Genomic DNA, 14,944 nt, shown 5'->3' with positions numbered 1-14,944 from the left:
CACTTCTAGGATATAGGGCCTTTATATTACTTGTATATGAATTATAGACTTAAGAATCTCTTTTTCAACATGATTTTTAATAAACTGTTAGAATATAAAAACTTTACATTTATTAGTGGGACTGATGCTTGTATTGGATAAAACTTAAACATTGCCGAAAATAACTGGTTCTGACATCTCTGACATTCAATTAAGAATTAAATTATATACTGGTAAATAAATGATCTTAAGCTGTTTAAGGTTTCATCAGCTGTCTGGAAGATTGATTTTCTTCAAAATTACAGTACTAAAATGTTTTCTTTTGTTGTACAGACTCAAATAGCAAACCACAATTTTGAAATCGGCTCTTATTTGCAAAAAATGCTTTGACATAGTGCATTTGTTCTGCCTGGGCAGCAATAAAGGATTGTGGTATCATTTGGAAGACGGTTGTTTGACAGAGCCTGTTTGTTTATTTGGGGTAATGTGAGCTGCATTCAGAAAATGCCATATTTTGTTTCACGATTGTGTACATTCTCTCCCATTGCTTCCAGGCAAGACTTGTAAGGAGAGAAGACATGGATGTAGACCTTGTTTCCATGAACAGTGGGAGTGCTTTGGCTCAGAACAGAGAAAAAAATAATAAGGCATCCAGACACTCAGCAGAATCTTCATGTAAGTTGTGGTTTCATTCCATGTACATTTAGAAATCGCAAATGAATTGATGGAACCTAATGTCAAAGTGAATTCTTTTACAGTGAGGGGGTAGAATACCATCAGCCAGAATTGCCTAAAACATGTATTTACTGCATTTTTCCCCTTAAATATCTTCTTTTGCTATGAGAAAAATTAAATTATTTAAAAGATTAACAGCATGAGCTCTTATTTTAATTGTAACCTGTGATCCAATAGATTTTTCCCCATGGGTCAGATTCAGTCCTTTGATCATTCATTTCTAAAATGTTTGTTTTTAGCTAATTATAAAAAGTAGGCCTCATGTATCAAAGCAATGTCTTTTTGTCTTTTGATATTAATTTACTGGCTATTTTATATTAAGCTAATTCCTAAAGAAAAGATTTCTTAAAAAAAATAGTAACAGTCTCTGATGACAGTATACTATTGTCAACAAACCATGTATTTTGAAATGTTTCCCACTGAATTGTTGATGGTTATTTAATTGTATTTAGGTCATGTTGACTCTTTGATATTTGTAAACTTGTCACACAGATATAGTCTGTTTTAATTTGGGGAGAAAACATGTTTTGCTTATTTTAGTAAGGATTATACTATGGTTATTACTGCTAAGTATTTTATAAACATTATATATTTAATCATTGTAACATTGGAATGTGAGAGTTTCACTTTTACAAATTCCAATTTTCCTTTTATCCTACACATCTGGGCAAAATGTCTAAAATATCATATATTAATATACATTTTTATTCTGTTGGTCTATAGAATTTTTTTTCTTGGACTTTTAAATTTCATTGGTTCTAACATTCAGCACATCACATGGCTTAGATTAAACTTTAATATTATTCATTGATATTATTAACATGTTTATTCATTTTTATATTGTTAATGTGTTAATATTTGATTAAAATTGCTAAAAGACAGCTTGACATAATGGATAAGAGGGCTTCCTGGTTTCCCTTAGAGACAGGAATAGATGAGTCCAACTCAACCTCTGACATGGTACTTATAGGTCTGTATATAGTGTCTATAGATATACATATGCACTTATATATATGGAAAACAAGAGTATGTAAATTAGTGCATATATAGTATATACTACATATACTATAGTACACAGTACTATATAAAACATTAATTAATATCTTAATATATATCTATATGTGTATATATGCATTTGTATATATGTATATGTATGTGTACATACACACACACACACACACACACACACACACACACACACACACACACTATTAGGCCAGGCCTGATAAAATGAAATTTAAATACACACTCACACAGTAATGTGTATACTTTTGTTTTCCCTCAGTGGAATGTAGGCTTTTGAAAGGCAAAAACTATTTTCACTTTTGTCTTTGTATCCTGGGGATCTAGCACAGTGGCTAGCAAAATGATAGTGGTTTAATAAATCCTTATTTAATTGGATTGAAGCCCATTGAAATTTGACCCCAGACAAGCCACTTAGCTTCTCAATATCTCAGACAACTCCCTAAACCTGTAATTTAAGAGGAATTGCTGATCACCATCAGTGAAGGGAGTAACCCATATTGATGAAATTACAGGTCCCAATAAAAATTTATTAATTCATACATTAAATTGGAGTAAAAAAATCATAATACATATGAACACAATGCCATATATCTGCATGAAAAGAAGAAAAGTGAAAAATTCAGTCAGTTTTCCAGATGTTCACTTTCTTCACTTTCCATCCAAATATTTGGCATTGTGTAGATACAACAATGGTTAAAGGACCTTCATTTATCCACGAACAGTAGAAATGGTTTGACTGTCAATCCTTTTGTAGACTCTCTGCTACTTGTCAACTCAGTGACCTTGGACTAAGTCACCCAACCTCTCTCAGCTTCATTTTATTCATCTGCAAAATTAGGGAAAAGAACTCAGTGATCCGCTAGGCCCATTTTAGCACAGTATTTGGTACATACTAGATGCTTGAGTAATGTGGCAAGTAATTGCCAACTAAATGATTTTGGCCCTAATCTATGAATCTATGTATAATTCTTATTTTCCTTTCTCTGCTCGTTTGAAAACCGTATCCTAGATCTCCCCCTGCCCTAGAGAATAGCTGAGTTACCCTGGTCAATTCACTTCACCTCGGCTTCTCAATCTATCTGTAAAATAGAAATAATTATCACATTTATCCCATAGGTATATTGTGAGGATCGAATGAGATAATGTATGGAAAGTGCTTTGCATATCTTAAAGGAATACATTAATGTAATTTGTTATTGTTGTGGTGTTTTATTGATTAAAGGAATTTTTATTATTGAGGATTTTTCTTATTCATATAGAAAAACCAAAAAATTATCTATCTACTTATCTATGTATATATACATACACATATATATTTTATTCCAATCAATCCTATTTACTATTTTTATTAGTTTTATAAATATATTTTCCTACTTGTGAATTCATATTCAGCTCAGAATTAATAATTTGTATTATTATTTAATATGTTTTATACAATATGATAATAATACTCACATTTATATGCTGCATAATTCAGATTACGTTGTTTTCATTTACCACTTTCATTAGAATTTAATGTAACATGTGTCTTTGAATAATTGTTAGAAGATGGGATATTCAATGGCTAATCAATAAACAAGCAAATCACAATATGATCATAGTAACCTCAGTCTTCCCACGATAAACATTCCATCATAAACCCCATTTGTAGGGTTTACATTACTTAGCCATATCCTTGAGGGAATAGATTGCCATTATTATTATATTAGTAAAATTCAGATTAATTGCCAATAGACTGTTGTTTATCAGCATGCAAAGACTTGTGCCCTCCAGGTCTCTTCTAGTATTAGAATCATGATATTGAATGATAGGATTCAATTTAATTAAAAAAATTTATTTACAACTTGCAGCTAGGTGGTTATAAAAATTTGGAAGTTTGTCTATTTGAAGGTAGTAATCACTATCATCTGTTAGGTGTTCACTCCCCTTCCCTGCCCTCTCTCTGCCAATCTCCAGAATATTAGCATCATCAGTCTTGGCCGGTTTCCTGCTTTCTTCTTTCACCAGATTTAACCAACTTCCAGTCACTACCCTTAGACCCACTACTACAAAGATTTTTTTTTGCCCATTCCTGGAAGGACGAAAAGGCAAAAGGCATCATGACCACAATAACTCCAACTCACACAACCACTTATTAAGCCTGTGGTTATAATTTACAGGAGGAAAAAGGAGCACTCCATCCACATGGCTTAATCTTTCTCTAATTTTGATAAGTTTTCTCCCTCTCTCTCTCTCTCTCTCTCTCTCTCTCTCTCTCTCTCTCTCTCTCTCTCTCTCTCTCTCTCTCTCTGTATATATATACATATACACATACATGCATATATATATATGGAGAGAGACATGGTATATGTATATACACATACTGTATAGTACATATAGATATATACTTACACAAATTTGTATATATATTATATAGTATTGTGTGTATATATATATATATAGCATAAACTACATATACCATACTACACAGTACTATATAAAACATTTTAAAAATACACAAATTAGTGTGTGTATATATAGATACAGTATATGTATATACACCCATATAGCATATATATGTGTATATATATGAATGTATTTATGTATGTATGTGTATATATACACAGTATTAGGTTAGACCTACTAAAATGAAATTTAAACATATATACACATATGTATGTGTGTAGGTATGTATGTAAATATATACACATGTATACACACATGCATATTAATCTGTGAACTGTTGTTTTCCCTAAATGTAACATAAGCTCTTGAAAGACAAAAGCTATTTTCATATTTGTCTTTGTACCATGGGGATATAGCACAGTGTGCAGAACTCCCTTGAAGGGGATAGAATTCTAAGGATTTAGACAGTCTCTTCTCTGCCCCTTTCACTTTGCTAGCCCTCTTTTTGTACATTCTTCATGCAAAAATGACTCATAACATATCAGAAGTAATCAATCATGTTCTTATCTACAATAAACCAGCATTAGTACCAATTACAACAGAAAATTTAAATTAACTTTAAGGAATAGAAAGACTTTGGACTTAACATTTGCCCTCTCGGTAAGAAGGTGAATTGGGCACTTTCCTATCTGTTACTTCTCTTGAATTGTAGGTCAGAAACCCTCTCCTCATTTCTTTGGACTGGCCCATGTGGCTGCTGAATATGGAGGTGGCTGCAGCCCCTAGAGCCCAGCAGCAGCCCACCCCATTCACAGTGCCTCAGTATCCAGTCACCCAATCTTTAGTCTTCCAAATCTTATTTCCCAAAGTGAAGGTAGACCCAAATGGCTAGCCAAAGCTGCACAGAGGAATTCTGATGGGCTCCCTGTGTTTGTGCATATCCAGTTGTCATTCAGTCATTTTCAGTTGTATCTCACTCTTTATGACCCCACTGGGGGTTTCCTTGGCAAAGATACTAGATGATTTGCCATTTTTTTCTACAGTTCTTTTAATGATGGGGAAGCTGAGGCAAACAGGGTGAAGTTACTTGCCCAGGGTGACACAGCTAGTAAGATTCTGAGGCCGGATTTGAACTCAGGAAGAGAAGTCTTCCTGAGTCTAGGCCTGGCATTCTATCCACTGCACCACCTAGCTGACCTGATCCAGCTTAAGGATAAAATACAGCACTGCCCTTTTAGATACATGGTCCATCTTCAGTCCATAGAGCATAATAAATCAAAGGATTCCTTTCTGGCAGCAGAACATCATTCTCCATCTTGTATTTCTCCTTGTCAGTGTGTTTCCAAAGGTTAGCAAACCTACTGTATGCAAGGCCCAGTGGTAGGTATTGGAGATACAAAGATGAAGTAGTGAAAATCAGCCCCTGATCTCAAGGATCTACCTGAGAGTGGGTAACATGAATCAGATCTAGACAGGTGAGCTGGAACCAGCTTCCATAAAGTCATAGATTCATATATTTAAATCTTGAAGAGATCCCAATTTAAAGGATCATTGGGTTCAACTTGCTAATTTTACAGATGAAGAAACTGAGACCCAGAGATATTGGATGACTTTGTCCCCAGATCGTCTGGCTTTCCCTCCTTCTAGGGCATCCTGCTTTCAACTGTGTATACCTGATGGAGCTCCAAGTCCTTTGTGGCTATTGTAGTTTTGTACATTGGTTCTAGGGGTTAACCCCATGTCAGCGATCTAGCCTGACCTTTAGAAAAATGCTTTAATCTATAGTGATAATGACAGCTTCAGCAATAAGTTCTATTTTGCATGGCACCCTCAAAGTTACAAAGCCTGAGGATGAAAAGGAAAGGATTGTGCTAAATAACAGGAGGTAGAATTTGAAAGAATACAAAGATGTAAGATAATATCTGGATTGAATTCTGGCTTTGTTATTTACTATCTCTATGACTGAGAAAATCACTAAACTTCTGTGGGCTTCACTTTCTTCAGTTCTAAAATAAGGGGTTCGGACCAGGTTCCCTCTAAAATCCCTTTGCAGCCCTAACTTTCCTCACCATGATACTACGAAGCAATAGATACAATCATGCTTTCTCACTTTACAGACACAGCAACCGAGGCTCAGAGTCATTAAGTGATTTGCCTGTGGCCATACAGTTAATAAGTGTACTGCCTGGGATTTGAACCTAGACCTACTTACACTAGAGTTCTTTCCCCTATATGTCATACTGCCTCTCATGAAAAAGCTATGATTTTGTTGGGAAAGATGGCCCCTTCACCGAGGCATATGGCAGCCTCTCTATGCCTTGGCACCTGATTTCTCATATTGCTGCTATACCCAAGATATTTATCACCTGGTGCCTGATCAGCCCTCAGAAAACCTTTCCAAATTCAGCTGCACAGAGCCATGAGTGAATGTCCATTGTCAGGCCTTTAATAATCCTTTCATCTTGATAGGGCGTCACTGAAGTAGTGGTTCGGTGGCACAGGTTTTGAGAACCAGGATGACTTCCATGCCACAGTAAGAGGTTCTAATATGAGCAAATAAAGCCCATATACAATACAATTCAAAGTAAAGGGTGAAAATGATGGGGAGGTACACAGTGTTAAAAAGTTAGATATTACATCTAAATATATCAGATACAATTTGCTCAGCTTAAAGTAATTCCCTGGTCTCTTATCACTAGCCTAAATCTGCATATTATTATTCTATTAAATTCCTTGAACTTAAAAAGATTCTGAATTGCTGGATTTCTGTGCCTCTGGGGCAGTCATTCAATGCAGAACTAAGTCAGAGGACAGAGGCTTTGCCCCAAGGCAAAAAAAAATTTGCTCCTGGATAGAAAATTTAAAGCATATAGATAACATTTGTAATCCACTAAGAAAGAAGGCAAGACCTAGCTTGGTGAGAGGATGGGGAGAGCAGACAGGGAAGACTGAATGGAACAAGCTCCTGAGAGGTACAATTCACAGCCAAGGGGGGTGGGAAGAGAGAAAGGAGACCATCTAGCTGGATCTAATCTCCAGCACTGCCTAGGGAAAGGGAATGAATTTGAACCCTGGTATCTTGGACTTCCAAGTAGAGGCAGGGCAAGGGAAGGACAAGTGAAGGTAGTAGCCCACTTCCCACTTCTACCATCCAATGAAGACTGGAGAAGACATTCCGTTTTCCCCTCAGAGGAGACTGTTGGACTATTATCTTTGGGGATGGATTTGAGGCTAGAGTATGTTCAGGAAAGGCTAAGCCTCTTCTCCTGATTTTTCTTTTTTCTCTTCCTCATTTTGACAAGGAGCCAGTGCTTGGGAAGGGCCTAACCAAGAATAACCCTAACTCTTGTCTCAGAAGGCCAAATTTTCACAATCTAACTGAAATAGCACTGGACTCAGATTCAAGGAAACATGGTTCTATTCCTTGCTCTCATACTGACTCTGGGTCTGTTTCTCTCAAAAATGAACGGGTTGAACAAAGTGGTCTTTAAGGTCTTTTCTGTCTCTGACAATTTGTGAGATTTGCCCTCCATTCAAACCCTCCTCAGTTTAGTCTTAATTTCCAGAGGTGTTCAACAAGCTTTCCTCCATGACCTTTGAATTGTCATTTCTCTGGGGTCTTAGTTTTCTCCTCTTTAAAATTAAAAAGGAGGCAATCCTGGGAATCCAGGCTAGTGGGAAATAACTGAGGTCTGAGTTCAACCTTTACCACCGAAAATGAACAAAATAGGCAACCAGCAAACAATGCGACACTAGCGCCAAGAAGAAGAGAAATTAAACAAGTCAGTACAAGGTAATTTTTACAGACAAAATAATTGAAGAATACCCCACAGAAGAATATTACTGTAACTTCTACTCCCATTCCCATTACTCCTATACCCAAAGCACCCCTCATGTAGCTGAAATGGCTGCAAGTCCTTAGTAACTATCCCAGTTTTAGGTATGAGTTTTTGAGGTTAACCCCATGACAGTATCCCAGAAGGAAGACTAGAAAATTAATAGATTAACTCTAAGAACTATAAAAGAAAATATGTTAAAAATCAGATATTTAAAAATCAAAAGAATATAGAACTAAAAAAACCAAGATGATTTTTTAAAAAATAATATATAAAATAAACATATAATTAATTAATGATAAAAAGAGAAAAAAATAAAATTTCCAAAAGAAAAAAAAGAAAACTGAACAATGTGGATTAACACCAAACAAAAGTGTAATTATTAGGAACATGATTATATCCTAGCAAAACTTAGAAATCAAAAGCAGAAGTTGAGCAGTTGAGCACACAAATACGAAACATCCAAAATCACAAAGTACGAATAGAGATTTTAAATGACCCAATTTCATAGTTGTAAAGTATGCTAATATAAACATGTACAATAGTAGTGAAACTCAGATCCCATCACCACAAGCAATCTATAGAGATATTGCTACTTTTTTTGTTGGGGAAAGGAGGGTATGAAGAAGGAAGCTGTCATGATAAACTAGTTGAAAACTTACAGAAATACTATTAAAACCAAAAGACATCATTTGACCAAGCAATAATTAAAGCAGACAATAGGTACACCCCACTGGACTTATCAAATCTAGCCAAAAGCAAATTTTCCTTGGAATGGAGCCTGTAAAACAGCTAAGATACAAGAATCAAAGAACCTCCACTGATGACATCCACGTGAACCTAACCAGAAATGTGTTGACAAGGACATTTAGAACAAATGACTAAGTAATACAGATTCATGCATTGAAATAAAGGTGTTTTTGTTTGTTTGTTTTTTTTACCATCTATTAGGGCATAAAAACCTATAGTCAAATTCAGAAAAGCAGAAGTATAAAATACATTCTTCTTGGATCATAGTGCAATAAGAATTATATTTAATGAAGGACCAGGGAAATAGAGATTAAAAATCAATTTGAAACTAAATAATCTAATCTTAAAGAATGAGTGGGTCAAAGAACAAATCAAAGAAAAAATAAATAATTTTATTAAAGAGAACAATAATAATGAGACACCACACCAAAACTTATGGGATGCAGCAATAACAGTAATCAGAGGAAAATTTATATCATTAAATAGTTATGTCAATAAAGTAAAGAAGGTGCAAATCAATGAATTGGGTATGCAATTTTTTAAAAGCTAGAAAAAGAAGAAATTAAAAATCCCCAATTAAACACCAAATTGAAATCCTGAAAAGTAAAGGTGAGGTTATAAAAATTAAATATAAGAAAGCCACTGAATTAATAAATAAAACTAAGAGCTGGTTTTATGAAAAAGCAATGAAATAGATAAATCATAGGTTAATAGGACTTTTAAGGAGATAGGAAAACCAAATCACTAGTATCAAAACTGAAAAATATGAATACACTACTGATAAAGATGAAATTACAGCAGTTATTAGGAATGTTTTGCCCAATTTTATGCCAATGAATTTAACAATCTAAGTGAAATGGAAGACTCCTTACAAAAATTTACAATACCTAGATTAACAGAAGAGGAAATAGAATTTCTAAATAAGCCTATTTTAGGAAAAGAAATTGAACAGGCCATAAATAAATGCTTTTCTTGAGAAAAAAAAAAAAAGATCAGGACCAGATGGATTTACAAGTGAATTCCACTAAACATTGAAAAAGCAACGAATTGTAACATTAAATTATTTGGAATAATAGATAAATAAGGAGTCTTACCAAATTCCTTTTATGAAACAAATATGGTGCTGATAACTAAAACAAGAAAAGCAAAAAGAAAGAAAATTATAGAACAATTTCACAATATTTGTATGAAAATCCCAAATAAAATACTATATATAAAAAAATTTATATATAGTGACCAAATGGAATTTATACCAGGAATGCAGGGTTGCTTCAACATGAGGAAAATTATTAAGATAATTGATTATACCAATAAAAATCAATAAAAATCATGATTATATCAATAGATGCAGAAAAGGCTTTTGACAAAATACAAAATTCATTTCTACTAAAAAACACTTGAAATCATAGGCACAAGTGGATTTTTCCTTAAAATGATTAGAAGCGTGTACCTAAAACATCAAGAAGTACTATTTGTAATGAGGATAAGCTGATAGAACATTTTCCATTATGATCAAGAGTCAAGCACAGATGCCCATTATCACTGCTATTTATCCAATATTGTATTAGAAATGCTAGCAACAAAAGACAAAAAAGAAATGGAAGGAATCAGAATGGATGAGGACATAAAACTATCCTTTTTTACAGATGATATGATGGTATACTTGAAAAATTTTAGAGGTTCAACTAAAAATTATTTAAAAGAATAATTTTAGCAAAGTAGCAGGGTGTAATATAAACCCATACAAATCATCAGCATTTCTATATATTATTGATAAAGCTTTGCAAAAAGAAATAGTAAGATATATTTCACTGAAAATAACCATAGACAATATAACATACCTGAGAGTATACCTGACAAGACAAATCCAGTAACTATATGAACATAATTATAAAATATTTTATGCAAATGAATTCAGATTTAAATAATTGGAGAAATGTTCATTGTTTGTGGGTGGGCCAAGCCAATATAATAAAAACGACTATTCTATCTAAAATAATATGTTTATTCAATAACATCCCAATTAACCCGCCAAAAAAATTATTGAGCTAGAAAGAAATTATAAGAAAATTCATCTGAAAGAATGAAAAATTAACAAAATTAATAAAAAAAATGTAAAGAAAGAATGTCTATGAGTACCAGGTCTTAAACTGTACTATAAGGCAGTAATTATCAAAATTATCTGGTACCAGTTAAGAAATAGAATGGTGAATCAGTGGAATAAAGTAGGTATACCATACATGGTAGTAAATGATTATAATAACCTTTTGTTTGATAAATGCAAATGTCTAAGCTTTTGGAATAAGAATTCACTCTTTGGTAAAGATTGCTGGGGAAACTGGAAAGCAGTATAGCAGAAACTAGGTATATAGATCAGTATCCTACACTGTCTACCAAGATGAGATCAAAATAGATCCATGACCTAGACATAAAGGGAGATATAAGTAAATTAGAGGAGCATGGAATATATTACCTACCAGATTTATAGGTAAGAAAATTTATGAATAAACAAGAAGCAGAGCACATTGTGGGATGTAAAATTAATAATCTTGGTTGCATTAACTTAAAAAGGATTTGTACAAATAAAACCAATGTACCTAAAATTAGAAGGAAAGCAGGTAATGGGGGGGGGGGCGGGGAAGGGGGAATGTAATAGCCAGTTTCTTTGATAAAGGCCTCATATCTCAAATACATAGAGAACTGAGTCAAATTTTCAAGAATATTAGTAATTCCGCCATTAATAAATGGTCAAAGGATATGAACAGGCAGTTTTTGGAGGAAATCAAAACTATATATAGTCATATGAAAATGCTCTAAATCATTACTGATCAGAGAAATGCAAATCAAAACAACTCTGAGGTGTCATCTCACACCTATCAGATTGGCTAAAATGATAGAAAGGGGAAATAAGAAATGAGGAAAGATATATGGAAAAATTGGGACACTAATATATTGTTGATGGAATTGTGACCTGTTCCAACTATTTTGGAGAGCAATTTGGAATTATGCCCAGAGAGTCATAAAACTGTGTATATTACCCTTTGACCCAAGCAATACTACCATTAGGTCTGTTTCCCAAGGTGATAAGGCAAAAAGAAAAATAACCTATGCATTGTAAAATATGTATAGCAGCTATGTGTGTGATAGCAAAGAATTGGAAATTGAGAGGATATCCATCAATTGGGGAATGGCTGAATAAGTTATGGTACATGATTGTGATGGAACATTCTTGGACAGTAAGAAATGATGAGCAGGTTGGGTTTAGAAAGTCATGGAAAGACTGTCATGAAATAAGGCCATGAAATGACCAGAAGTAAGAGAACTCTATATACAGTAACAGTAATATAGTTTGAAGTAATTGTGAATGATAACTAAGCTATTCTGATTAATATGATCATTCAAATCAACTACAAAGGACATATGAAGAAAAATGCTATCCACTTCTAGAGGAAGAACTGATATGTGGAAGTATGTATTGTATGTTTCCATATACATACATACATATGTATATCAAATATTGGACTTCTATAATGTGACATTGGGAGGGAGGGTGGGAGGGAGACAACTTGGAACTCAAAAATCTAACAAAAATAATTTAAAATTTAAATGAAAAAAGGGTTTGATGATAACACATGTATCATGGCAACCTGAAGGTCACCTTTTAGGACCTTAGGACTTAGTGTTTATTCAAGGAATCAGTAAAAATACTACACCCCATCACTTAGGTTACAAAAATTGAGCACTTACCGAAAACCTAGGAAGACATGATCTAGCAGCTGTAACTACACATTCAAAGCTCACTGTCCCATAAACAAAGGTGAATCCCCATCTGCAATAGAGATCTTTAAACATCCTTGAGAATTAAACAAATAAACTGTATTGAAACCAGAGCATTATTATAGACAAACCTGTTTGCCATAATCCCCTGGACATAATATCAATTCATAAATATTTAAGAAAATTTTAAATAAGTGTTCTCCTGCCAAATACTCATAATCTCAAAGCTACGTGGAATTTAAAGCTTTAATGATATAAAGCAATAGAAGAAGAAACCAAAACCATTAGGCAACAGGGTGAGGTACATAACATCTTATTAAGTGGCCTACTACTGGTGTTGTCCTGGAGATACTCTTGGTGAGTCTATAGAAGCTGAGCTTACATCCCAATGTATTTATTCAGTTTAAAGAAAGAAAAAGGCACCCAGTTTTATCCTGTCAATAGTCCATAGAACATTAAATATAAAAGGGTACTAGGTTAGCAACCGTTTGCCTGAATCATTTAATAAACTGGAATTTATTAATCTGCTGTGTGCCAGGCACTGTGCTAAATGCTAAGAGAGATAAAAAAAACAGTCCATGCCCTCAAGTCACTCATAGTTTAATAGGGAATAAGGGGGATGTCTTCACTTCTTGGTGGTGAAGATCTCCATACCATAGGCCAAAGTAGCAAACAGCTCCCACTGGTTTAGATTTCTCCATGAGACTCATGGGATTTTAAAGTTGAAAGGACACTTAGAAATCATCATATGAATCTGAATGACCATTTGTCTGGGCTATTATAGCAGAATTTCATGATTGTTCTAGGAGCTGGGCTAGATGACCTCAGAAGTCCTCTTCCAACTTTAAGACTATAAGTCTATGATCTAGTTTGAGATCCTTATCATGCAGAAAAGAAGAAGTCCACCAAAGTCATACCCCTAATGTAGAGCCAAGAATCCGAGCTTTCCCTTATGTTTCGGAAACCAATGTTTATTAAAAGGGTTGTTTTGTATTTTAAAATTTAATATACTTTTGACATAGCCATTAAAAGTAACTTTTCTTGGTGATTTCTGCACAAGCTGATTTCATTTGGCTGCTTCAGTTCCATCATTTCAAATCTATCCACATATTACTTGAAATAATAAAAACTGTAGTCCCTTGGGCATGACTCATTTCCCCACTGATTAAATATTATAGCTTAGCTGATAAAGAGTATTTTTTAAAAATAAACTAACAAAGGCCTATCTCCAACTCTAAGAAATCATCTAGTTTAATGGAAGAATTTCTGGATATGGACTTGAGATCTGTCTTGGATTCTGACACTTAAAAGCTAAGGTGACTAAAGAGACATAGCCATATCCCTTTACCTGGATGAGTCTCACTTTCTTCATCTGTAAATATCAATAACACTTATAGTACCTGAGGGGAGAAAAGAACCTTTCCTTCCTTCTTTGCAGAGGAAGGGAACGCTAGCTGTGGAACACTGTACCTACTGCCAGGCTTTATGGAATGCATTCATTGGTTTTGCTGGTTTTCTTTCCCTTTTCCTTCCCTCCCTCCTTCCTTCCCTCCTTCCTTCCTTCCCTCCTTCCTTCCTTCCCTCCTTCCTTCCTTCCCTCCTTCCTTCCTTCCCTCCTTCCTTCCCTCCTTCCTTCTTTCCTTCCTTCCTTCCCTCCCTCCTTCCTTCCTTCTTTCCTTCCCTCCTTCCTTCCTTCCTTCCTTCTTTCCTTCCCCCCTCCTTCCTTTCTTCCCTCCTTCCTTCCTTCCCTCCTTCCTTCCCTCCTTCCTTCCTTCTTTCCTTCCCTCCTTCCTTCCCTCCTTCCTTCCTTCCCTCCCTTCTTCCTTCCTTCCCTCCCTCCTTCCTTCCCTCCTTCCCTCCTTCCTTCCTTCCTTCCCTCCTTCCTTCCTTCCCTCCCTCCCTCCTTCCCTCCTTCCCTCCTTCCTTCCTTCCTTCCCTCCTTCCTTCCTCCCTTCCCTCCTTCCTTCCTTCCCTCCTTCCCTCCTTCCTTCCTTCCCTCCTTCCTTCCTTCCTCCCTTCCTTCCTTCCTATAGTATTTAAGATTTGCAAAGCACTTTGCATAGGTTATCCCATTTGATGCTTACAAATGAGAATGGTACTATTGTTATTCCCATTTTATAAATGAGAAAACCAACAGGTTAATTGACTTTCCCAGGGTCGCACAGCTAGTAGGTATTTGAGGCAGGATTCAAACTTAGATCTTTCTTGAGTTCAGATCCAGCATTTTAACCATTGTGCCATCTAGTGATGAAATCAAAAGTTTTCAATAGTATTATATACTTCTTTCAGGACTTTTTTTCACAGCATGCTATCTACTACATCATTTAGTGCTGTAGGTTGGGAATTTAAGTAGTATATGCCTCTTTCAGGGGTTCTTTCTGAGCTATAGGAAACTCACACTGGGGGAAAACTCACTATATTAGTGAGTTATGATCAGCTGACCAACAATGACCAGG

General features: G+C 34.9%; 1 protein-coding gene across 1 annotated transcript in view; it reads left to right on the top strand.

The window, feature by feature from the left end:
* The window catches only part of LRRIQ1 (leucine rich repeats and IQ motif containing 1), a 253,197-nt gene extending 252,511 nt beyond the window's left edge, over nucleotides 1-686 (top strand). The window contains exon 26 of the mRNA XM_036760717.1: nucleotides 534-686. Coding sequence (XP_036616612.1) covers nucleotides 534-686 — 153 coding nt within the window. The remainder of the gene's footprint in view (nucleotides 1-533) is intronic.
* The last annotated feature ends 14,258 nt before the right edge of the window (nucleotides 687-14,944 follow it).

This window comes from Trichosurus vulpecula, chromosome 5 (assembly GCF_011100635.1).
Source record: "Trichosurus vulpecula isolate mTriVul1 chromosome 5, mTriVul1.pri, whole genome shotgun sequence".
Taxonomy (NCBI): domain Eukaryota; kingdom Metazoa; phylum Chordata; class Mammalia; order Diprotodontia; family Phalangeridae; genus Trichosurus; species Trichosurus vulpecula.
This window is presented reverse-complemented; position numbering and strand designations above follow the sequence as displayed.